The 23,044-nt window shown below is 32.8% G+C and overlaps 1 protein-coding gene, 1 long non-coding RNA gene, 2 other non-coding genes and 1 pseudogene across 7 annotated transcripts; 1 reads left to right on the top strand and 4 right to left on the bottom strand.

Annotated features, from left to right (window-relative positions):
- Window positions 1-1,611: 1,611 nt before the first annotated feature.
- Window positions 1,612-1,701, bottom strand: LOC145573591 (small nucleolar RNA snoR114). Its single transcript, XR_014097575.1, has one exon. It is a non-coding gene; the product is annotated as a small nucleolar RNA snoR114 (small nucleolar RNA).
- Window positions 1,702-1,704: 3 nt separating this feature from the next.
- On the bottom strand, window positions 1,705-1,775 carry TRNAG-GCC (transfer RNA glycine (anticodon GCC)). The gene has a single exon. It is a non-coding gene; the product is annotated as a tRNA-Gly (tRNA).
- A 1,427-nt stretch (window positions 1,776-3,202) lies between these two features.
- LOC145572620 (uncharacterized) lies at window positions 3,203-5,143 on the bottom strand. 2 transcript variants are annotated; one of them, XR_014096899.1, is made up of 3 exons: window positions 4,512-5,143; window positions 4,275-4,365; window positions 3,203-3,485 (listed from the first exon to the last, which is right to left on the bottom strand). It is a non-coding gene; the product is annotated as an uncharacterized LOC145572620 (long non-coding RNA). The 2 variants fall into 2 exon arrangements; XR_014096898.1 differs by lacking the exon at window positions 4,275-4,365 and having other exon boundaries at window positions 4,512-4,572; window positions 4,670-5,139.
- Window positions 5,144-5,690: 547 nt separating this feature from the next.
- LOC145571358 (bidirectional sugar transporter SWEET6b-like) lies at window positions 5,691-7,212 on the bottom strand (annotated as a pseudogene).
- Window positions 7,213-14,006: 6,794 nt separating this feature from the next.
- LOC145572619 (uncharacterized) lies at window positions 14,007-19,661 on the top strand. 3 transcript variants are annotated; one of them, XM_081631579.1, is made up of 4 exons: window positions 14,007-14,379; window positions 15,227-15,296; window positions 15,411-15,490; window positions 19,386-19,661. In XM_081631579.1, the coding sequence occupies exons 1-3, from the start codon at window positions 14,188-14,190 to the stop codon at window positions 15,461-15,463; spliced, it is 315 nt and encodes a 104-aa protein (XP_081487705.1). In that variant the 5' UTR covers window positions 14,007-14,187; the 3' UTR covers window positions 15,464-15,490; window positions 19,386-19,661. The 3 variants fall into 3 exon arrangements, 2 of the variants coding, with proteins under 2 accessions (XP_081487705.1, XP_081487704.1); XR_014096897.1 differs by having other exon boundaries at window positions 14,010-14,379; window positions 15,411-15,538; XM_081631578.1 differs by lacking the exon at window positions 19,386-19,661 and having other exon boundaries at window positions 14,011-14,379; window positions 15,411-15,677.
- The last annotated feature ends 3,383 nt before the right edge of the window (window positions 19,662-23,044 follow it).

Below are 23,044 nucleotides of genomic sequence, written 5' to 3'. Positions count from 1 at the left end.
TGGTGTATCGGGGTTGTAGGTACGGGAGTTGGTGGTGGCGTGGTTTGGATAATGGTGGTGGTGTGGTTTGGGTAATTAATGGTTTAGGTGGGTGGATCAGGGTTAAAGACTAGGGCTGGTGGCGTTAGGGGCTGGGGCTGGTGGCGTGGGGAAGTGGGTACTGGAGTTGGTGGTGGTTGGTGGAGTTTAAGGCTTTGAGGTGGTGTAGGATTAGGGGTTAATTACTATATGTTAGGGGTTACTAGGGGGGTTATTAGGTCAGAGGGGTTACTTGGTCAGGGGTTACTAGGTGGGTTACTAGGGGGGTTATTAGGTCGGAGGGGTTATTTGGTCAGGGGTTACTAGGTGGGTTACTAGGTCGGAGAGGTTAGTTGGTCAGGGGTTATTTAATCGGTCAGAGGTTACTAGGTGGGTCAGGGGTTACTAGGTCGGAGGGGTTACTTGGTTAGCGGTTACTTGGTCAGTGGGGTTACTTTGTCATTGTTTGCTGACTTGGCACCCTGCTGCACCGTGTGGCTGGCCGCACCAGAAACTTGGTGGCTTCAATTTAAACAAAAATTCTCACAAATCTTGAGTAAATGAGACAGAGACCAAATTAATGAAAGTCAGAGGTTGACTTTGGTATTATCTATATTACATAATACACACCTATCATTATTATTCTGTAACAGGAATTTAAATTATTTAATGATGAAAATTAATTACAATAAGGTCTATTAAGTTTAATAAGGTCTAATAAGTTCAATAAAATCTAATAAGTTTCAATAAGTTAAATAAGATCTAATAAGTTCTAAATAGTTAAATAAGGTCTAATAAATTCTAATCAAGTCTAATAATAAGTTCTAATAAGGTCCAATAAGTTTCAAGGAGTTTAATCAGGTCTAATAAAGTATTATAAGTTCAATAAGGTCAAATAAGTTTAATTAATAAGTTCAGGTCCGATCTTATAAGGTGAAGAGAACAAACCTTTAATATTATTTTTCAAATTAGCTGTGCATTAAAATTTTTGAAACCAAATCAATGATTTCAAAGACTTCAACCAACAAAGTAGCTAGGGATTGGGAATTTTTATAAAGATACAAGTATGGAGTACATAAATATTTTCTCCATCTAGAGGATACATACCTTTTCACTTATACGTACTATAGTAAATTTTGAAATTTGATAATTTTGGATCTTAAAATACATACCTTCAATTAAAGGCTGATGCCGTGATCTCTTCAAATTAGTTCAAAAATTTGAAATGATTGTTGGGTTGTTCATCCCAAGTCCCATGTGGAAAAAAAAAGGGATTAAATGACTTCCGTCCTTATAAGTGGAAGCACACTCCATTATTTGAGGCTTTTTGAGAAGATGTTAAAAAACAAATCAGTGCAGACTAAGCTCAAAACTAACAATGTGGCGTGGAGTGGAGTGTGTGTGGCTCAACAAGTGATATTAGAGCCAATGGTTCAGTTGGTGATCACTTCTTTCCTGCAATAATTACAAGTGAAGAGATAAATACAAAGTAATACATATATCTAAACATAATTAGTGCATGATTACAATTTTTAAAAACGGACTAAAAAAAAATAAATGGAGATTTAAAAAAAAAAAAAAAAAAAAAAACCAAAGCTCAGATGCGCTCTAGCATAATCTGAAGGTCAGACATATTGTGGCGGACCCAATCTGCCACATAAGGCGCAAATCTCCTCATAGCTTTATTGCACCAGCCGGGAATCGAACCCGGGTCTGTACCGTGGCAGGGTACTATTCTACCACTAGACCACTGGTGCTTAATTGATATAACTGAGCATAAATTTATGTAGAATCTATATAATGTAACAAGCTTTGTGTACGAGGCTAGCACTTCATTTTTGATATTGTTTAATATTGTTACTTTGTTTAACATTATCAAAATGAAGTCGGCAATTTATATATACGATTCGGGATAAACAAGCGTCTAAATATTTTAGGAGACAAAATGTTGTATATTTAATTACATACTACGTATAAATATTGTAAATAAAATCATAAATATACTTGAATGTATGGTGATTTAATATATTATAATTGCAACAGCAATAATGATAGTTCATATGCTTTTATGAATCTACGTAAAGACTATGACATTCAAATTTTGATTAAGATTCAAAAAAGTGTGAGATGGGTGTATAAATTTTCTCCTTCATTAAGCAATTTGATCTTGAAGTTTAGGGGAGAAGAAGATAAAGAGGAGGGATATGGACGGATTAGCCCAAATAAATGAAAATTGATTTTATTTTTCCATTAAAACTTTTGCAACTATTCATAACATTCATAAGTATGCCATTGATATACACAACTACGTACATCTCAAATACCAATACGTACTATAAATTTATCCTATCAAAGGTACGAAGTACTCCACAATTCTATACTCCGTATATTATTTGAGGTTTTTATGCTAGAGTAACCCTTAAGATTGTGCATGTTATTTTTAAGATAGCATTATTATTACATGTAATCCTTAAAATAGCAAGAATTGTTGACCGATGAGTGCTTGCTTTCGGTCCGGCATGGCTTTCTTTCTACCTAAAAAATATTTATAACTAGTTCAATTAAAAATATAATGTATCCCTTAACTTTTCTAATTAAATTTATGTGGTACGCACACTACTAGAAAAATGGTCTTTAGTATCGGAAATAAAGCGATACTAAAGGGCTGATTTCCGATACCAAAGGTCATTAGTATCGGAAATAATTTCCGATACTCTTCTGATACTAGTACCTCCGTGGCTAATGTGTTGGTATCAGATTTTTAATTCGATACTAAAAAGGGGTGCCTATAGTATCGGAAAAATCAATAGTATCGGATAACAAGTAACAGAATTTCTGATACAATTATATGTTCTTGTAGTATCAAAATTGTTCAGTTACTAAATACATACTATGGTATCGAAACTAATTGATACAAAAGAGTAGGTCTTTAGTATCATATTGGTTTCCGATACTAAACTACCCTTGTAGTGTCTGAAATTATTGATACTATAATTATTACTGATTTTGGAAAAACCCTTTAGTATCGAAAATTTCCGATACTAAAGATATACTTTAATACCACAAAAGTACTCTAATACTTGAATGTACACATATAAGAGACTCTTTAATTTCAAATTCTATAGTATGCAACTAATTATTTATAAAATAATTCACAATTAAATATATAATACAAATACTTGTACAAAAGAATTTTTATTTTATATATATCTCATTATGTAGCTCTAGATCTAGTACAAAAAACTAAAGTATATGCTTGTAATACAAAGTGCATTTTACATTCTCTCTCTCAAAAAAAAAAGGTGCATTTTACATCACCACCACCACATAAACTATCGTACTAATTGATATCATAGCATAATGTTTTCTTAACAAAAGTATAAAACAGCTACTTGATCTCCAAAGAGCTATACACTTGCATCAACAACCTTCAAACTTGGGCATTCTAGATCATCACAAAGTTTAAGCTGTGTAGAAGTGGAAAACAAAAATCATCACATATAAGAGCCTCCAACAACATAATTAACAATTTAACATCATACAGCAAAGGGATTAAATACAACAACTGTTTTGAACTCATATATCCATCTATTCTATCTAAGAGCTAAAACTAATACTTGTAGAAAAAACACATAGCTGCAACACACACACATGCAATTGCTCTTTAAAATTGACATAATAACTTGATGAATTACACTTATTTACAAGTTTAATAGTATTGAAAATATAATCACATGGAAAAAACGACACACATAGTTTCAAACTAATATTACAACAACAATAATGATGAAGAAATGAATTACTAATACAAGTATCATAACCACCAACGCATCAATGGTCACTTGTTTAAACTCGAAAATGAGCAGAGGAAAGTGTGCACAGAGCACTACTAGGCAACTAGCATTATTACTAAACATCATAAATAGAATGAACACTAACATTATAGTTTCAATCAACATTCATAATCATTTAAAAGTTCAGATACCCACATCCAACATACAAATATATATATATATATATATATATATATATATATATATATATATATATATATATATATATATATAACAATCAAATCAGATTATAAAAAGTACTAGATTTTCTGAACTAATGCTCATTTCATTTCACATCCAAATAATATTACAACAAGAAGGATGATGATGATAATAAAACATACTATTGTACCAATTAAATTAAAAACCGAAAGCGAAACTTACAGACAACAATAACGAGCAATACCAATATGATAGAAGTACCTTGATGATTTGACAATCCATTTTACAATCCTAATCACTAAAATCATGCTAAAAAGACCAAATTCAGCATACATTTGACAATCCTAATCACCTACAATTCAACATAAAAAACCCAATTACATTAATCCCATAAAAATTGGCAAACGAATGAATTCAGGGACAAATTGGACAAAAGTTAAACATACATTAAAAATCCTAAAGCACAATTAAAAAAAATTACCCGGATTAGAATCTTACAGAAAGTGAGAGCTTTGATTTGGTTTGAGACCGTCACCCTTGCAGAGCATTCTTCCCAGATCTGAACCAAAAAAATAAAAAATAAAAAAGACCAACTAAGATCTAAATTTTGCAAATGTAATCAACATTAAAAGATGGGTATTTGAAGAAACTCATACCCAAGAAAAATAAATCAAAACCCAAAAAATCGAAGAGAAAATGAGAGACGAGGCGACACCAACGAAGCCAAAGAACGAAACAATTTTTTCGCCATTAAGACAACAATAAACATGGCAGATTGATCGAATTAACAGAGGAAGGTGATTAGATCAAAGATATATAGGGAATAACAATGGAAAAAACCCTAGAAAACGATTGATAAGGTAAAAGGGGGCTAGAGGACAGAGAACGAAAAGAAAATGGGAGAGAGAATTTGTGAGCAACGGTGGTTGTGGATGAGGTTGCGGCTGCGGCGGTGGTTGTAGATGTGGTTGCCTTCATTTTTGAGGAGAGAGAGAAGAGAGGTGAACGAACAGAGGTGAGAGATGGCTTGAGGAGGAGTGAGGGATGGAGAACCAGGGTTTCATTTTACCGAGGTGAAATTTTAGAATGAAATGTTTCAAAATTTTCCTAAAATTTCAATGTACCGCCAACGCCAAGTAGTATATTTTTTCATTAAATGTACTAACGACTTTAGTATCGGAATAATTCGTTACTATAGGTCTCTATTTGTAACAGAATTAATTTCGATAGTAAAAAAACCTATTAGTGTCGGAATGATTCTGATACTACATTGTCATTAGTATCTGATAAAAAAATGGTTGAGTCAAAAGCCAAGAAATAGTATCAGAAAAAAAACATCCGATACTAAAGAATCTTTTAGTATCGGAAATATTTACTAATACTAAATTTTCCGATACTAAAGATCATTTTTCTAGTAGTGGCACTGTAGTAGTGTGGTACCAAAATTTTCAACCAAATTTAACTAAAAAAAATAATTCTATTTGTATCCTTGAAACATCTCATGCATAAATAACAAATGCTTGAATATTAATAACATAATTGAGTACTAAAATAAATTGTATTGAAAACTTCCATAAATTTAACTCCCTAAAACATCCTCTGCATAACTCTTTTCTAATAAACTGCAATTGTATTTCTAAAGCAGTAAAATTAAGACAAAAATTGATGACATTAAACTTAAACTTCTTCAATTGGCTTGCTTGGTGGGAGTTCAACTTGTGAAGGCTTCAAAGCATCCAATTTGCTTGGTTTTGGTGTAGTCTTGTAGTAAGTTCTGTACAATATTAGCTAAATTATTCCAGAAATTGCTCCCAAACCATTTGGAACCTGCCAACATAATCGCAAAAGTAATTAATTAATTAATTATAGAGTATGGTAGTTATCGCGTAAACAAATAAAATTTAACTTGCTAGCTAGATGAACATAACTTACAATGTTACCACCTATAAAAATACGGGGTGTTACAAAATTTAATAAAAAGCGAAAAAAGGCTAATAACCTACCACCATCCAAAGGTCGATATGGATGAATGCATAGGCGGTCCAGCAAACACCATTCAAGAAACCCACCAGGGTTAGAAAGAAGGGCATGTATTCCACACTTTTAGTTCTCACCACTTTTTTCTGTAATTAAAAAAAATCATGTATTAGTCTCCTTTCATAAACGTTACAAAATCTTTCAAATACTTTAATTGTTTGAAAACATTATAAATCTTAAAGGATGGATTAGAAAACGTACCATGATTGTCAATGGTGAGAAATACATTGAAACATTGAAGACTACGCAAAAGGCTCCAACAAAGATAGTCCTCTTATCTGTGTTGTGGAATATCAGCAATGTTAAAAGCAATATTACCCCAAAAAAGACGGCCTCTCTAAGCAAAACCAAAGAGATAAATTTCTGCAATATACAAATATGTTACAATACATTAATATTCAAAAGAGTGCAACCCTATTGAAATAAACTAAATATTTCTATGTACGAATTTTATTATCACATTACTAGTTCTTTAATCAAACGGAAAAAGGATATAAGAAGGTTTACCCTTTTAGAACTAGAGGGATAAGTGAGAAAGATGGCAAGGTAGATGAGCTCAATGCCCAAACCAATGCCATTGATAGTAGTTACAACTTACAAGGATGTTATTTGGATGGACGAAGGGAAGACTATATAGACACCAAAATAAACAGTTTATAACCGTGCATAGGTATGGATCTGGCTTGAACTCTTCCACAGATTTGCTCTTGATAATTCGCAAAAATGTAGGCATGCAATTGATTATTCAAACACATAAATATTATACGAGTATAATAATTATAAAAGTTTTAAAATTAAATAAATTAAAATTATTCAAACACATAAAGAGTTTTAAGTGTGAAACGTTAATGTGTGAGAAGTATTTTTTTTAGCTTCCTAATCTGTGTTTATTTTGAAGAAGAATATTAATTTTAGACAATTCAAAATAGACAAAAAAAACTTACACAGGAGAAAGGAACAATCCAAAAGAGATGACGTTTCCTACAATACAAAGTAGATAGTGTTGTTTTGTTAGATTTAAGCGAAACACAAAAAATTTGGTAAAAAAGATCAAGTAATATTAGTATAATTGTTGAATGAAATTGAAGGGCAAAAGGGTAGAAAAGATAATATATATACCTATAACTCCAAGGGTGTTTCTGATTGCATTAGGGCTCACCATTTTGTAGTAATTTCAGCACTTGCTCTGAATCAAAATCACAATTAGAAGAGATTTTTATGATACAAAAAAAATAAGGTTGAATTATCTTTAATTCACTTTTGTGAATTAGAAAATATCAATTATATTGAGACTTTTCACGTATTAAGCAATAAATCATAGAATATAATTGATTATGCTAAAAACTGATTGAATTAGTGAATAATGACTTTGCATTTTATCTAATACTCCCTCCGTTTTTAAATACTTGCTCCATTTCTATTTTTTAGACTATTCATTTGTCCTACTTTGACTAATATTTGTGATTTATACATAAGAAAAAATATAGTCTTGTGGGTACTTGTTGGAATCATCTCAATGAATAGATTATTAATTTTCAATTGTTAGAATTTATACTTATTGATAATTAAAGATATTAGTGATCAAAGATTAGCATCGATATGCGTGTCCAAGAGAAATAGAGCAGGTATTTAAAAACAGAGGGAGTAAATAACTTATTTGGGTTATATATGTTTCTTAGTTATTAGTGGGATGGGCAGTTAAGTGAAAATTATAGCAAGAATTAGAAGGAAATTATTACTTAAATATGTTAATGTTAATATTTATTCTTGGGATCCGTTAAGTACGAGGTAACATAGCCACTTGTATTCTCTTGAAATCCAAGTATAGTGGCTTTTTCATTGGATTGTACAAGGTAGTACTAAAAAATTATCACTCAAATATAATTATAAATCACAATTGTTTATTAAGAAAGAAAATATATCTTTCTAATTATGAATAAAAAGAAAATATATCTTTCTAATTATGAATAAGTCAAACACGTCCAATTTCAAGTTTCAATTAGGTCAAGTCAATAAGAATAAGAATAATTAATTAATAACAAACTAATTCTTTTTAATGGATATATGTTTCTTTAAAAGTTAAAAAAGAAAAATGAAAATACTAATTGCCCGTGATTTGTCTTTGTATCTTCAAAAAAAAAAAAAATTGCATATTAAAAAAAAACACGTAATTCATAATACAATTTTTGTTTGCACCAAAAAAATATATAATTTTTGTACCAGATAAACAAATATTATGATGATTATTCTATTTGAAAAAATCAAATTGAAACAAAATTACCAAGATTAATTACAAGAACATGCTTTTACTTGTATACAAACCATAAACTACATCAAAATTTTCTTACTTTGATAGCATGAAAAAATACCAATAGTCTTTTTTAGGTCAAACTCAAATATAGATTTTTTTTTCTATGAACGATTGAGAGAAAAAATTACAATTCGTAATTACAACATTGAAACAAGAAATCATAATGCTTACGAAAAATTGAGAGGAAATGCTACACTACGTAATAACTAATGACATTATTGAAAGTTCTAAGTGATGAAGAACAAAAAGAGAAGTTGCAATTACATAATTAAACAAGAGAAAAGAGCTCTTACCAAACTCTGCGAATTGTTTTTTGAGAATTTCTGAATTTCAAAGATTGAAATATTGTGTGTTTAGATTATGGCCTTATGGTCGATGAGCATATGTATTTATAGGGCTTTGGATGACACAATTTTGGTGAGTTAAATTCTTTTATATTAAGTTAAATTGGCTTAGGAAAACATGTTTTATACTGCTAATCAAATTACCTTAATTATCTAGAATTGAAGCAGATATATTTTAAAATTGTAATAATTGGTTAAATACGTATGATAATATTTATTTTTATTCTGAAAAAGGATAAATATTATTCTTTCCAGTGTAGGATTATGTTATCCAATCAAATACAACATGTTAGCGGATTAGTTTGTTGGCTTTAATTTTATAAATATGGAAATTTTGGTTTCTCTTTTATTTTTTTTAAAAAAAAATATAAACTTGGTGTTAGGCTCTAGCTTGAGTCTCAAGCTAATAGCTAGGAAATTGTTGAAATTACAAGCAAGTCCCTAACCACAAGTCCACAATCATTGGAGTTGCTCTAATAAAAATTTATTAGGAATATAAGTTAAATTTAAATTAGTTAATTAATGACAAACTCAAATAAATTGAACATGATCTGAATGATATAACATCTATCAAGTCAATATCGTCAAGGTTTGGTCAATGTCTAAGTCTTCGAGTTATCCATTTCTACGATTGTACATTACACTATCTATTTTGACTATTTATACTGATTATTCCCTTAATTATGAACTGCCAAATTTTATTGAGTTTTAGTTTTTTGTCGTTGTCAAGGCAAGTAATTAACGCCTAAATCAATTTAATTTTTGTACCGAGTAACATTTTTATATAGGAGCCCATATTTTATTGTAATTATAATTCATGGCAGTTCATTATTTGTTTTTTTCTTTAATCTTCAAATCGAAAATTAATTAAGAGATTAACCTTTTTTTTTTATATTTTTGAGGGAAGAGAGATTTACCAATTAAGTAAGGCAAGTACAAATTAAAATAGTCAATCCGTGGCCCTTTCAATAGGAGTCTACAACTCTACATATAGAAGGTCAAGATTTTCATAATTTAAGAGGATACTCCGTATATCTTATCCTTAACTTGTTCATCAAGGGAAGTCAATGATTTATTGCTTCTTAAATTAATCCGAATTACAATGTATTAGCTAAGAATTTCATGAGCTATCATTATTAATTTTGTAAATAGTCTATGTTAATTGATTTTGTACTCGTATTATGCTAGTAATTGATAGCTTTCCATATTAAATACTCCGTAAATATATGTAAACTAGTTTTGTGCCCATGCGATGTCCGAGTTTATTTTTATTGAATTTTAAGATAAATTTTTTAATCTATAGGTCTAATTTTAAAAAAGATAATTGATACAAAATTAGTTAGTAATTGACGTGCTTTTGTGACGATTTGTTATCTAGTAGGCATATAATGAATAATAATAACGTTGGTGGAAATATTCGATTTAATTACATTAAAAAATAGCAAAAATAAATTAAATTAAATAAATGTTCAAAACCCGTTGGGTTACCCGAACTCAAAACTTTGGGCAAGGGATGAACATTTCTTGACTCGTAACTTGAATTGACCCTATCCGAGATGACTCATGACCTGACCCTAATTGACAAGTCTACATAGTAATAAAATTCTATTAGATTATGGATTTTTATACTTTGAACTACTTCCTTAGCTCCAAAATATATTATGATATAAAAAATAAATTTATATGATAATTTTTTAGAATTATAATCTAATAATTTTTTTGAATAGAATTATAATTCAATTTGTACATTTGAAATATTGATATTTTATTGAAAATAAAATTCTTAACCAATAATTTTATCCTAAAATTCTATCCAAATAGAATTCTAAAATAACTTTTTTTTTTATCCTGTGAAGTCTATTTAAATCTATCCAACGTGGCATGACACTTGACAAAAAGTTGGAACGTTAGCCAGTGCGTTTCTGGCCGCACCATGCGGCAGGGTGTCAAATCAGCAAATGACAAAATAACCCCTGACTGGACCAAGTAACCCCTTACTAAGTAACCCCTGATCGGACCTAGTAACCCCTGACCGGACCAAGTAACCCCTCTAGTAACCCCTTAAGTAACCCCTCCGACTTAGTAACTCCTGACCGAACCAAGTAATCCCTTAAGTAACCCCTCAAGTAACCCCACTTAAGTAACTCTTCCAGTAACCCCACTTAAATAACCTCCCAAGTAACCCCTTCAAGTAACCCCACTTAAGTAACTCTTCCAGTAACCCCACTTAAATAACCTCCCAAGTAACCCCTAGTAACCCCTTCAAGTAACCCCACTTAAGTAACCTATCTAGTAACCCCTTAAATAACCCCCGACCTTGTAACCCCACCACCACCCCCAAAACGCCACTAGCTCCACCCCCAATACGCCATGCCACCACCACCACCATACACCGAACCCACAAACAAACATAGATCCAACCGAACCCACAACCAAATCGTAAAAAAAAAAAAAATCGAACAAATATCTTTAAAATTAACAATGGCTTCGAATTTCACTTCAAATACGAGTAAAAAGGCCAAATTCGACCATGAAAACTCTAGATCTAGAGTTTTTATGGCCGAATTTGGCCTTAAAAACCTTTAAATTGAGCTGATTTTAACAAAAATGGTGAAAAATCAAATTGAAGCGACGACTTCGAAGATCGTACCAATAATTGCAATTTCTCTCCTCTTCTTTGTTATTGATTCTTCTGTACTTTTGAGCTTTCAAATCACTGTAACACAAATTGTTGAGCATAATACCAGGTTAATATTAAAATTGGTGAAGAATCAAACACAAATGGAGCAAAAATCAGTGGTTTTCTAGAAATTTTTCTCACTAGTGCAAATGAAAGAGGTAAGAGAGAGAAAACTTGAATGATACAAACAGAAAAGAAATGTTCACTTGGAGAAGAAGAAAAGAAGAGAGAGAAAACTAGTTTAAGATTTTTTTTTTTAAAAAAAAAATTGTGGTTGGCCACACTGTGTGGCCAGCCACATATGAAAGTTTATGAGCTTTATATTTTAGTCATATGATCAGTACACAATCACATAAGTATATCTATGATTCTATTCCTTAAAGATATCCTACGTATTTTTTATATTTAATTAATATGGAGTAATTAATTTTAGATTTTTGTTTGAGGAAACTTTACATATGCTATTTTGTAATGACCTATGGAGCACTTGGTGAGTAATCCCTCCAAAATTCTTACTACGAGTAGCTAATTTCGCATTCTCTAATTGAATTGCAAGATCAAAAAAATTTCATGTACATACCACTAATCTAATTAAACAGTTTATAACAAAATTGGAAAGAAAAAATTTAATTAATATATTTAATTAATATATTGAGTATCTATTATAAGTATTACGAACTTTAGTATCTTTCGTATTCCTAGAGTTATCATCCATTTTGGGATTATATCTTGCTCGTTACGTTGTAGGTTTTGGGATTATTATTGGATTAACTAGTTTTGGTCCCGTGCAATGCACGTATTTATAAAGTATGATTTACTAATAGTAACTAGGTTATTTGCACGGTAATATTCAATAATTATTTTAAGTTATTGCTTTTAAAAATAAATTTATTTTGAAAGAGCCTATTATTAGAAGAATAAATATTTTAAAATATGCATATATTTATTTTTATATTTATATACAATATATTTCACCAATACATTTATATCATATCTTTCTTGTTAACCAAAATGAATATGTTAGCGATATGTATTTAACCCATACATAAGATCTCTTTTTACCCACTATCATTCATTCTCTCGTACAACATATTTTTTCAATCATCAGCTACTAAAAATATTTTTTCTTATCTTTCCCAGCAAGCTTTTCACACATAATTATATACAATTTTTTTCATTGTTATAAAAATGGTAGAGTTGTACATAATAATATGTATGTAACAATTTATGTTAAGAATTTGATTTGATTTTATTTTTTTACTTAAGTTTTTGGTATCAATATATATTGTGATATGATACATTAATTTTTTATTTTTTTTTAATTCTTATATTTATGTAAAATAGTTGTTTTTTTTTTTTAAAAAAAAAAAAAAACCCTAAGGGATGCACCAAAAAATGACACATGTCATTTTTGGTGTGTCTTTTACTATATAGTTAGGAAAAATTGATTATAATAATCCCACCTTTAGTCGGTTCGCTGTTAATAATCCCACCTTTAGATTATTATTTAATAATCCCACCTTTATAGGGGATCTTCTTTTATTGGTCCCTTATGACCGGTAACTTGTACATTGGGTAAACTCTTTCTTTTTTTTAATTTGAGTGACACATGTCACTAAATAATTGGTTAAAAAATTAAAACAAAAACTAATTTTTTTTTTGGTAAAAAAATAAATAATAAGAAAAACCCAACCCAGCCTAGCCCCTGCTTCAGCAAATTGCCGGCAACCCCTTTCCTCATGCCCCGTCGATGATAAGGCCACACTCCCCCGTCGGTCGCTTAAACCTCATAGCTCCCTCAACGGCGAGATCCATCCCGAGTCCCGACACTCCCCAGCTCCGATCCACCACCAAATTCCGCCCCCCAAAACCACCAATAACCCCAACAAAATTACCCAAATTAATCCGATTCGAACCCAAATCAAACACGGGCAACGGGAATAAGGTGGTTTGAAGAGGTTTTCGGCGATTTTGGGAGGATTTTCGACGATTTTCGAGGGGTTTTCGGCGGTTTCAAGGTGGTGGATGTGGTGGTTATGGTGGTTTCGAGAGTGAGAATTGGTTCAGGTGGTGATTTCAGGGCTGACTTTAGGTCGACGGAGTGGTTTTTGGTATTGGGGGGTTCCGTGGCTGGCCGTTTTCGAGGGTTTAGGGTGGCTGCCGGCGAGTTTTGGTGGGGCTAGGGTAGGGAAGACGGATTCACGGTGGGTGGGAGAAGGTTGGTAGGTGGTGGATTTTTTTTTTAATTGTTATTTTTAAACCAATTCCAAATTGACACGTGGCATTTTAACGTATCAAAACCGGTTACCAACAAGTTAGGGACCAGTAGAAGAAGATCCCTATAAAGGTGAGATTATTAAATAATAATCTAAAGGTGGGATTATTAAATAATAATCTAAAGGTGGGATTATTATCAGTGAACCGGCGGTGAGATTATTAGAATCAATTTTTACCAAAGAAAAAAAATTTTTTGAAGAAAAAAAAAATATTCAAAAATTTTTTTTTGAAGAAAAAAAAAAACGAATCATAGGAAAAAAATTCTGGTTGGATGTAAAACCGCAAAAGGTTGTCACTTTATCAATTGGCAACTGGATATCTGCTGAAAGTGACCAGCTTTGCTATTTAAAACGACGTCGTACATATCTAATTGACTTCAATGTTGTAAAAACCCTTCTCACGAGAATCTCTCTTGCTACAATTGCTTCCATTTCTCCCCCTTGATTTTCTCCTCTTTCATTTTTGTAAGAAAAAAAAAATCAGAAAATAATTGAGCAAAACGCAGAGAATTAGCAATAAAACGACATGCAAAACGGAGGCAGTAGCAGCAACGGCGGGAGAGAGGCGCGGAAGCCGTTGTCGGAGGTGGTGGCCGACTGTGTGATGCGGTGGTTTCAAGACACTCTCAAGGAGGCTAAAGGCGGCGATACTAATATGCAAGTTCTTGTTAGTCAGATGTATTTCTCTGGTTATGGTGTTCCCAAAGATGTCCAAAAGGTCCTTCCTTTTTTATTTTTTTGAGAGTTTTATTGATGCCCATCATTTTAGATTGTGTTAATTTAATGAGTTTAATTGTGGGGTTTTGTTAATTTTATGAATTAGTGATGCTAATTAGTGAATTTGAATTTGCCCTAAAGGTTTGATTTTTAATTTTTTTAGGGAAAAAACCTGGGTTCAATTTTGTTACTTTGGTGTTATTTGGTGATTTTTATGGATGCCCATCATTTTTTATAGACTGAATTTAATGTGATTGTGGGTTTTTGTCAGTTGATTGATTTGTTTGTTGACTATTGTGATTGCACAAGTTTACATTTTCTATGAATTGAATGGATAAATTCTGGGTTTTTGACAGCTTTTTGAGTTGTATAGGATCCAGTTTGTGCTTGGGGTTGATTGTTCTCTAATGGGTAGTGTTATGACAGTTAGATTCCTAGGGTTTGGTTGGATTCCTTAATTTGAATTGGGATCAAAATATGTTAATTCTTCTTTTGCTCCTTTGTTGAAGCACTAGCTGATATTTGATTCAGTGATTGTGCTCCGACATGAATTGGGCGAATGATTTGGCTAAATATTAGGGGTATAGTTTTTTGTATAGCTTGCTTTAAAGTAGTAAAGATTATTTTTCTTTTGGTGCATAGTCCTTTTTTCGTCCTAGGAATACATATCCATGCAGTTTGAGGCTCTCTTGTCCGCAAGAATTGTAACTAGTAGAAGCAACTAGAATTGATGTGAGATACTAGTACTTGTTAGTATGCTTTTTATAAGTTGCTTCTTGATAGCTTTGGTTTGTGCCATAATGTTGCTTGTTTGTTTGAGATCATGTCTCACTATTTATGGATTTCAGGCAAAAGTATGGATGTCAAAGGCTTCTAGGGTAAGATCATCAGTTTGGAGAGTGGGCGAAAAGCACCCTGGTAACGTCCTTCATTCCTTTGGAAAAAACCTGACATCTCTTGTTCTTGCTCACTTATATCATTCTTATCTTTTCCCTTTCCTTATTCTGGTTTTCTTGTCTGTGGTCTACATAGGCTATAATGCAAGTGATTCAGATTCTGATGAATTGATGGGTGGAGCACAATGACTAAGTTTATCGGACATTGGTAACTAAGTGAGTTTTAACTACTTTGGCACTGGCCTTCTAGTTGAGACTTTATAGGTAGAATTATTTCTTTTTGTGTTACAGCTTTTTGTATGCACACTTTTGTGGTGATGGTGTTATGGTATATTTCTAGTGCAATTTTAATCATGATGTCTGATTAATCCATTGTATCTATATTGATTGCATGTTTCTTTGACTTCTTGCTCTTCTTTTGCTTAAATTGATTTGTTCATCTTATTTAACCTTTTCAAATCAAATCATTAAACCTGGATTCTCTTCAAACTTAACCTCTACTTCGCTCGCCGCAAACCCTGAAATAAAATGAAGGAAAAGAGGGGAAAGCAGGTCAGATGACGGTCTTGGACGGGATTGGATGCATGTAGAGCAAATGTGAAAAAAAAGGGAGAGGCCTACGGGCATTGGGATATTCTCCTTATGGCGCTCTTCCTTAGAAGGGAGAACATGTAGAAGGGGCAAGAATAGGACAAGTTTGGAAATTTGGGAGTTGGTTGGAAGTACTGAACCTAATTTAGGAGGCACCTGTGCTCTCCTTTGGGCCCTGAGGTGCCCCGTTGGCAGGAAGCTGTTCATATATATAATTATGTGATTCTTCAGAAGCTGGTTTAGCCATGTTGCATATTCTGAAAATGAACCTAGTATCTAGTTTGTTTGTTTGTTTTTTTTTTTTTTTTTTTTTTTTTTTTTGCTGAATCTGCCGGTGGAAGAATTATAAATAACTTTGTCGTGGTGATAAAGCTCATCTCCTTATATAAAATTCTTCTGGAACTCGGAGATGAATTGCTCGAGCTTCCCTCAAAGGCTACTGATCCATCTCCGCTGGAGCTTTAACAAGCTCAAGCCAATATTCTAGGATTGGCGTGTTTTTGAAAGAATCTCGTCCGTCAGGATTCAGGAGTCTGGTGCCATCTGTATAGATTAATCAAAGTTTTTGTAGGTAGATACCTACTTGACCCTGAATTTCAACCAGTGACCATGTCTAGTGTGGTAAGCAATGATCATCCACTGACCCACATGAGAACAAGCATATGACCTTTGCTCATGGTGCATATTTTTTTGACGTTCTTTCTTTGTATGTTAATTCCAACTTTTAAAGTTTGTATTAGCTGTTGAAAATTGTTTAGATACGGGTTGTGATGAGGAAAAGTTGGAGTATCATCAAATTTTACCTCTCTTTCTTCGTCTTCGTTGCTATTTTCTGATAAATGGGAAGCATCTAAAGCTCTCCTGTTTCTGTTTTCTTTGGACTCCATTAGATTGAAGAATTGAGCATAATACATAAGGAAGAACTGATTGGAAGAAGGTAGATGGTAGATAAATCCTTTTGTGATGTTCCTGTAACTTCCTGTACCAGCTTTTGATGCTGCTTCCATTTTGCTTGCCTGAAGATGGCGAAAGCCTCAATACAGCTGCCTAGATGAAGAGTCAACCTTTTAGTGGATCCATCTGCTAGTATTAAAGGACATTGATTGACATAAGTTACATAACATTCTCTTTAAACCACTATATATTGAGAGAGAAGAGAGCACAAGTGACCTCACCACAACCAGCTGAGCTTGCACTGTACACCTCTATTAAGTATTAAGGTCTTTCATCATGGAAACTGCATGCTTCCACCCAAGCAGAGAACTCAAGTTAGCCTGTTTAACTACCAAATTTTCCTGATCTTGGAGTACATCCAGCCAAACATAGACGTATAGAACCAACCCTAAAACTGTGAATGTTCAAATCTCTATCAAACTTTTTGATGTTGTATTATGACCCAAGAAATGATTGATTCCCATCTGAATTGAAATCATATCTCGAGGAATCCTCCTATTCTATTTGAGTAAACAATCTTGGCTTTAGGAGCTTAATACAATGTTACAACCATACCATCCCAGCTATATGATTCTGTGATATACTATACTTGGTATTAATTAATCAATTACATGTATTTTTTCACTAATTAATTTCTTATACATTTTATGTATTCTAATATTGTTTAATAGCTGAGATTAGTGGTGTTACTGGCATCTTGTCGGTAGTAATGTGTTAAAGATTTCCTTAAGCTTAATCATCTGAAGAAGTATTTGTGAATAATAGAAGATGTGAGATTGATCCTTGTTAGAATTTAATTTTAACAATCTTCTGCTGCACATTATTTATACTACTATTTTCAAACATTATTTGTTGGTAGTAATGTGTTAAAGATTTCCGTAAGCTTAATCATCTGAAGAAGTATTTGTGAATAATAGAAGATGTGAGATTGATCCTTGTTAGAATTTAATTTTAACAATCTTCCGCTGCACATTATTTATACTACTATTTTAAAACATTATTTATACTCTATTTTCAAATATCTTACAGTATATACAAAGCTAAAGAATGAGTTCTGAACACATTCTATGCTCTATGATCCTGTCCTGCTCAATGTCATGCATGGAGGGAGTGTAGGGGAGGGATACATTAAAATATGATCTTTTAATTCTCTTATGAAATAGCTAGAGGACAAAGTTGGGAGAATTAGATAGAAAAGAGCAGTGTGTCTATATATATAGGAGAATAGAGGGAAGAGTATTAAAATTTTATCGAGTGTTCCAGTTTCAGTGTATATGGGAGAGGATCAAGCTTCTCGGAACCTTGAAAATCCTTATAATGTTCTGTAATCCACATATCATCTATCATTTTTGTCGTTTTCTTTATATTCTGCCCATAATTCCTGTTTATTACACTCAGGCTAGTGGTGTATCACTATCACAGTTAAACAAATCTATAGGATCTTTTACTATCTTCCATTTCATCCAGTTCTGTTCTTTCTTCTTAAGACCCCCACTGGGCAAAGCTCAGATCTTGATCCTTTGCCTTCCTACACGGTGGAGACTGTGGGTCGCTGAATTCCTCTGTTGATACAACAGAGAGGCAGATGGTGCAATGTGCACTTAGAAAGAATCTGCCGTCTATAGACCATACGCTTGCTCCCATATAACCAATGAGGCAATGACCCTACCAGTAGGACACACTAGTCTTGCTGCTTTTTAAGTAGTCACCCTAACAACAGGGCATCATACGCTTGCTTGTTTACAATCAGCTCAGTAATCTCTAGGGCATTCAGATGATTTATGTGGGTAATGCTAGGAGTCTTACCACAGCTGATGCAGCTCATTGTTCCTGAATGTGTATATATATATATATATATTTCCCTCATATTAATACGGGTTAGAGTTGAAAGACAAGACAAGCTACAGGCTACAGGCTACAATAAGGATTTGTTAGATTGAATGCTAGATTGAATGCTGGCTTTGGTTATGTGAGGTTTTTTGCTAGTAACACAAATGAAATTGGTAGACAAGCTGAACTACCATTTACAAGACCTCAGAGTAACACCTACATTTATAAGTATCATTTTAATGTGAACCTCCCTGATTTAGGATCCGGCATATTTTTGAATTCTGATCATTTACCAGCAGTGGACTGATATGAGCTGCTTGGACAGTCTTATATATAGATTTTGAATCAATGAATCTTTATGTTGTATCCGAATGACAGTAGACCAGTCAGGCAGCCACCCTGCAGGAGGATCAGTCGAGTGCAGACTGCAGATTTTAAATTTTGATGTGAATGAAAACTCAGTAGAGCTGTCTGCAAGACCTAAAACCTCTTTATTGGGGAGGTTGGTAAGGTTTATAATGCAAATCACTTGTCTGTAAATTCTTCTGTTCTCTCTTGATGTACACTACTCCATTCTACGCTTGGCATATATAGATGTGTTCTGATATCTTATGTAGTTGGGAAAAAGTAGAAAGGGTTAAGCTATTGCTGATTATTCTAGATACTTTCGTAGTATTTTCTACGGAGTACTTCGTAGAAAAAATTTTAAAGGTTGATAATATTTGTGCATCATCAGGTTTTCGTCGATCTTGTAGTATGAAGCTGGAAAGTGAGAAGCCAACTTGGTATTATTTAAAAAATTCTGGATTTTAGATTTGGGGATGGAATGCGAAAGCTGGATGGGGGCCATGGAAATCAGAAGCCTGAGAAACTAAGAAAAGAAGCTCGAGCACTGTTTTTCTATTTTATCGTCTTCATAAATGTTTGTAAAATTACCTTTCGTTAATTTGGAAAGAAATTGCTTCAAGGAAGCGTATTTTAAGCACTATTACGAGTATCAACTATTGGTATACTCCTTCGTAAGACGTAAGTATTAATACAAGTCACAAGTATAAGCAAAGTTCGAGCATAAGGGATGAGCATGGGACGGGTACCTATACCGTTAGTACTAACGGTTCAGGTACCCGATTACCAAAATCCCTAAAAGTGATATTCATAACCCGAACCGATAAGTTCGGGTATCCGGACTTCGGATACCCGGATGTTCGGATCGGTTATTGAGTATCCAATAAGATATCCAATAATGATAATTAAACTTAATTATATAGTTATTATGATATAATTTACCACTAATTAACAACAATATCATATGATTTTGACCAAATTATTAATAATATTACTAATAATTGATATTATAAAGTAATTATGTAGTAAAGTTTGAGTTTAGATTTTTTAAAAAATAGATTTAAGTAGGGAAAAAAAAGCAAAAAAATGTTTATCGGATCGGATTGGATCGGGTAACCGTTAATTTTAAATAATACCCAATAACTATACCCGATAACAAATTATCGGAACGGGTACCCGAACGGTTATAGTTATCGGATCGGGTACCCTAATTTTCGAAACGATTACGGATCAATGTTTCGGTTTTTGGGTAGTTTTACTCAGCCCTAGAGCATAAATGGAATTTCATCCTAACATAAGGAATTCCCCAAATGAGAAGTGCATCCTAATAATTATTTTCTTATATATATATATATATATATATATATATATATATATATATATATATATATATATATATATATATATATATATATATATATATATATATATATATATATATATATATATAAAAACAGTATTTCATCCCTCTTAACCAGTTATTTATAATAGATTGTAGTTTCCTCTCTTCAAACAATTATCATTGTCTTTTCTTGAAAGGGAAGATAACAAGCAAATACTGGTAACAAAGAAGAAAAAAAAGAAGAGGATGTAAAATAACACTAGCATCATACGTAGAAAGAAGCTACACATACTCATATAAACAACGGAACAACCACGAAACTGGTCTCAAGGTTACTCTGAGCTGGTTCAACAAGTCATGGAAAAATAGATAAATATAATACTATTAACAAATGATTCGCCAAAAATGTCTAAGGTGAACATAAAAATGATGGAATGATATTTCTATGATTTACCTGATCAAGTCAGATTCAAATGTGACGGGCAAACGTCACAGTAGGGCGCAAATTATATTCATCATAACTAAAGGTGCGCACGGGCCTTGCCGGCACGCGGGCGGCACGGGCCCGGCCCGGCACGGCGGCCCACCAGTGGGCCGTGCCGTGAATTCGGAAAACGGCACGGGCACGGCGGGCGGCACGAGACCCGGCACGTGGGCCGGCACGGCACGGCACGGCCCGTTCCAACGGCTATAAAACGGCTATTTTTCCCACCCAAAATCCCTATAAATACCTCATTTCTTCCTCCAAAATTTTCACAATTCATCAATTCATCTCTTCTCTCTTATTCTCTAATTTTCTTATTCTCTAATTCCTACAATCTTACTCTCTTTCTCTTTTGTGCAAAGAAAAAAAAATTCCTACTCTCTTATAAATTTTACATTTTTACTTTTATTAGTCTACTACCAAAATTATATATAAAAAAAAAATAAAAAATAAAAAAAAATTCTTATATTTACACTCGGGAAATTATAAATTCGGGATCGGAAAATTATAAATTTGGAAAAGCAATTGAAGCGTTATTGTAAGATCTAACTCAACTTTATTTTAATTTGTTATTGTTATTATTATTATTATTATTATTATTATTATTATTATTATTATTATTATTATTATTATTTTGTTATTATTATTATTGTTGTTGTTGTTGTTATTATTATTGTTGTTATTGTTTTCTTGGAAGTTGGAACAACTTAATTTTATAAAAACTACTTTCTATTTTTATTGTGGATAATTTAGATTGTTAGTGAAATCTGTTTGGGCTCTGGACAACGTCGTTTCTAACCTCTCCTACCTGGGATCTCATTGACCTAAATAATCTACTATTATTATAATTATTTTTGAAAACTTAATTTATATAAAAACTACTTACTAATTCTTATTGCTATCGTTATTATTATTGTTGTCAATTGTTATTATTATTGTTATTGTTATTATTATTGTTATTATTATTAAATATCATGGCATCAAACCCGAACACTTCCTCCTCCTCTAGAAAAGCCAAGTCAAAACGTAGGGAATCACCAAACCCAAACACTTCAATGCCCCCCCTAACACCTTTCCCTCCCCTAACATGCCCTTTCACTCCCCTAACATGCCATTTCCAAACACTTCCACCCCTTTCTTTCATCCCCAAACCACGGGAGGGCAAGAACAAATGGATGATATGGCTCCTTGGACTATTTCGGGATTTCAACAAACCCATTTCTCACCTCATTTATACGAATCACAACATGAATTTTCTATTCCTAGTAACCAAGGTAGCCAAACACAAGCCTCCGGATCGAGTGTACAATCCACCCAAATGCCTAACACCCAAAATCCTAACATATTAGAGTGGTGTACCGAAGAGGAATTTGCTCAAACCAACCGAAAGAGTGAAGTTTGGGCACATTATCAATTGAGTAAAAATGGAACCAAAGCCCGGTGTCGGACTTGTAGTAAAATTTTCTCAGCCGATACCAAGGGAGGGACGGGACACTTTAGTAGACATTCAAAAAGATGTGGTGGACCATCTAATGATCCAACCCAACCCAAAATTTCTCATTTCCATCCACAAGGCTTCACTTATAGTTATGAGAGAGATAGGGATGAACTTGGGAGAATGATTGTACATGCCGAACAACCTTTTCTTTTCGCCGAAAATGATGCCTTTAACAACTACATTAACCAAGCACTACAACCCAAACACAAAAAAATCTCCCGAAAAACCGTTCGATCTGCTGCCATGAAGAATTATCAAGAGTATAAATTGAAATTAGTAAATGAATTGGCTAATCTTCCTAGTAGAGTTTCTTTAACTGTCGATGCATGGGATAGTGGATACGGACTTCACTATTTATGTGTTACTTGTCATTGGTTGGATAATGATTGGTTGTTACAAAAACGCATTATTCATTTTAAAATGCTTGAATACCCTCATACTGGTCTTAACATTTCTCATCATTTAATGGAAGCCATTGATGCATATAGTCTTAGGGATAAATCATGTCTATGACTTTCGATAATGCAACTTTGATGAGTGGCATTTATGCCACAATTTAGTGCTCTTTTTACGGGTTTTCCCTCCCATTTGTAGCTTGTTTGCCCCCTTTTTCTCTCCTTTTTGTTCTTCTTTTCTTTGTTTGTCTTTCTCCTTGTTTTCTTTGTTTTTGTTTTGTAGGAATCAAGGCATTGGAAGAAAAGCAATTCAACCCCAAAATCCCCTGTG

This window comes from Chenopodium album, chromosome 12 (genome assembly GCF_948465745.1).
Source record: "Chenopodium album chromosome 12, dcCheAlbu1.1, whole genome shotgun sequence".
Lineage (NCBI taxonomy): Eukaryota > Viridiplantae > Streptophyta > Magnoliopsida > Caryophyllales > Amaranthaceae > Chenopodium > Chenopodium album.
This window is presented reverse-complemented; position numbering and strand designations above follow the sequence as displayed.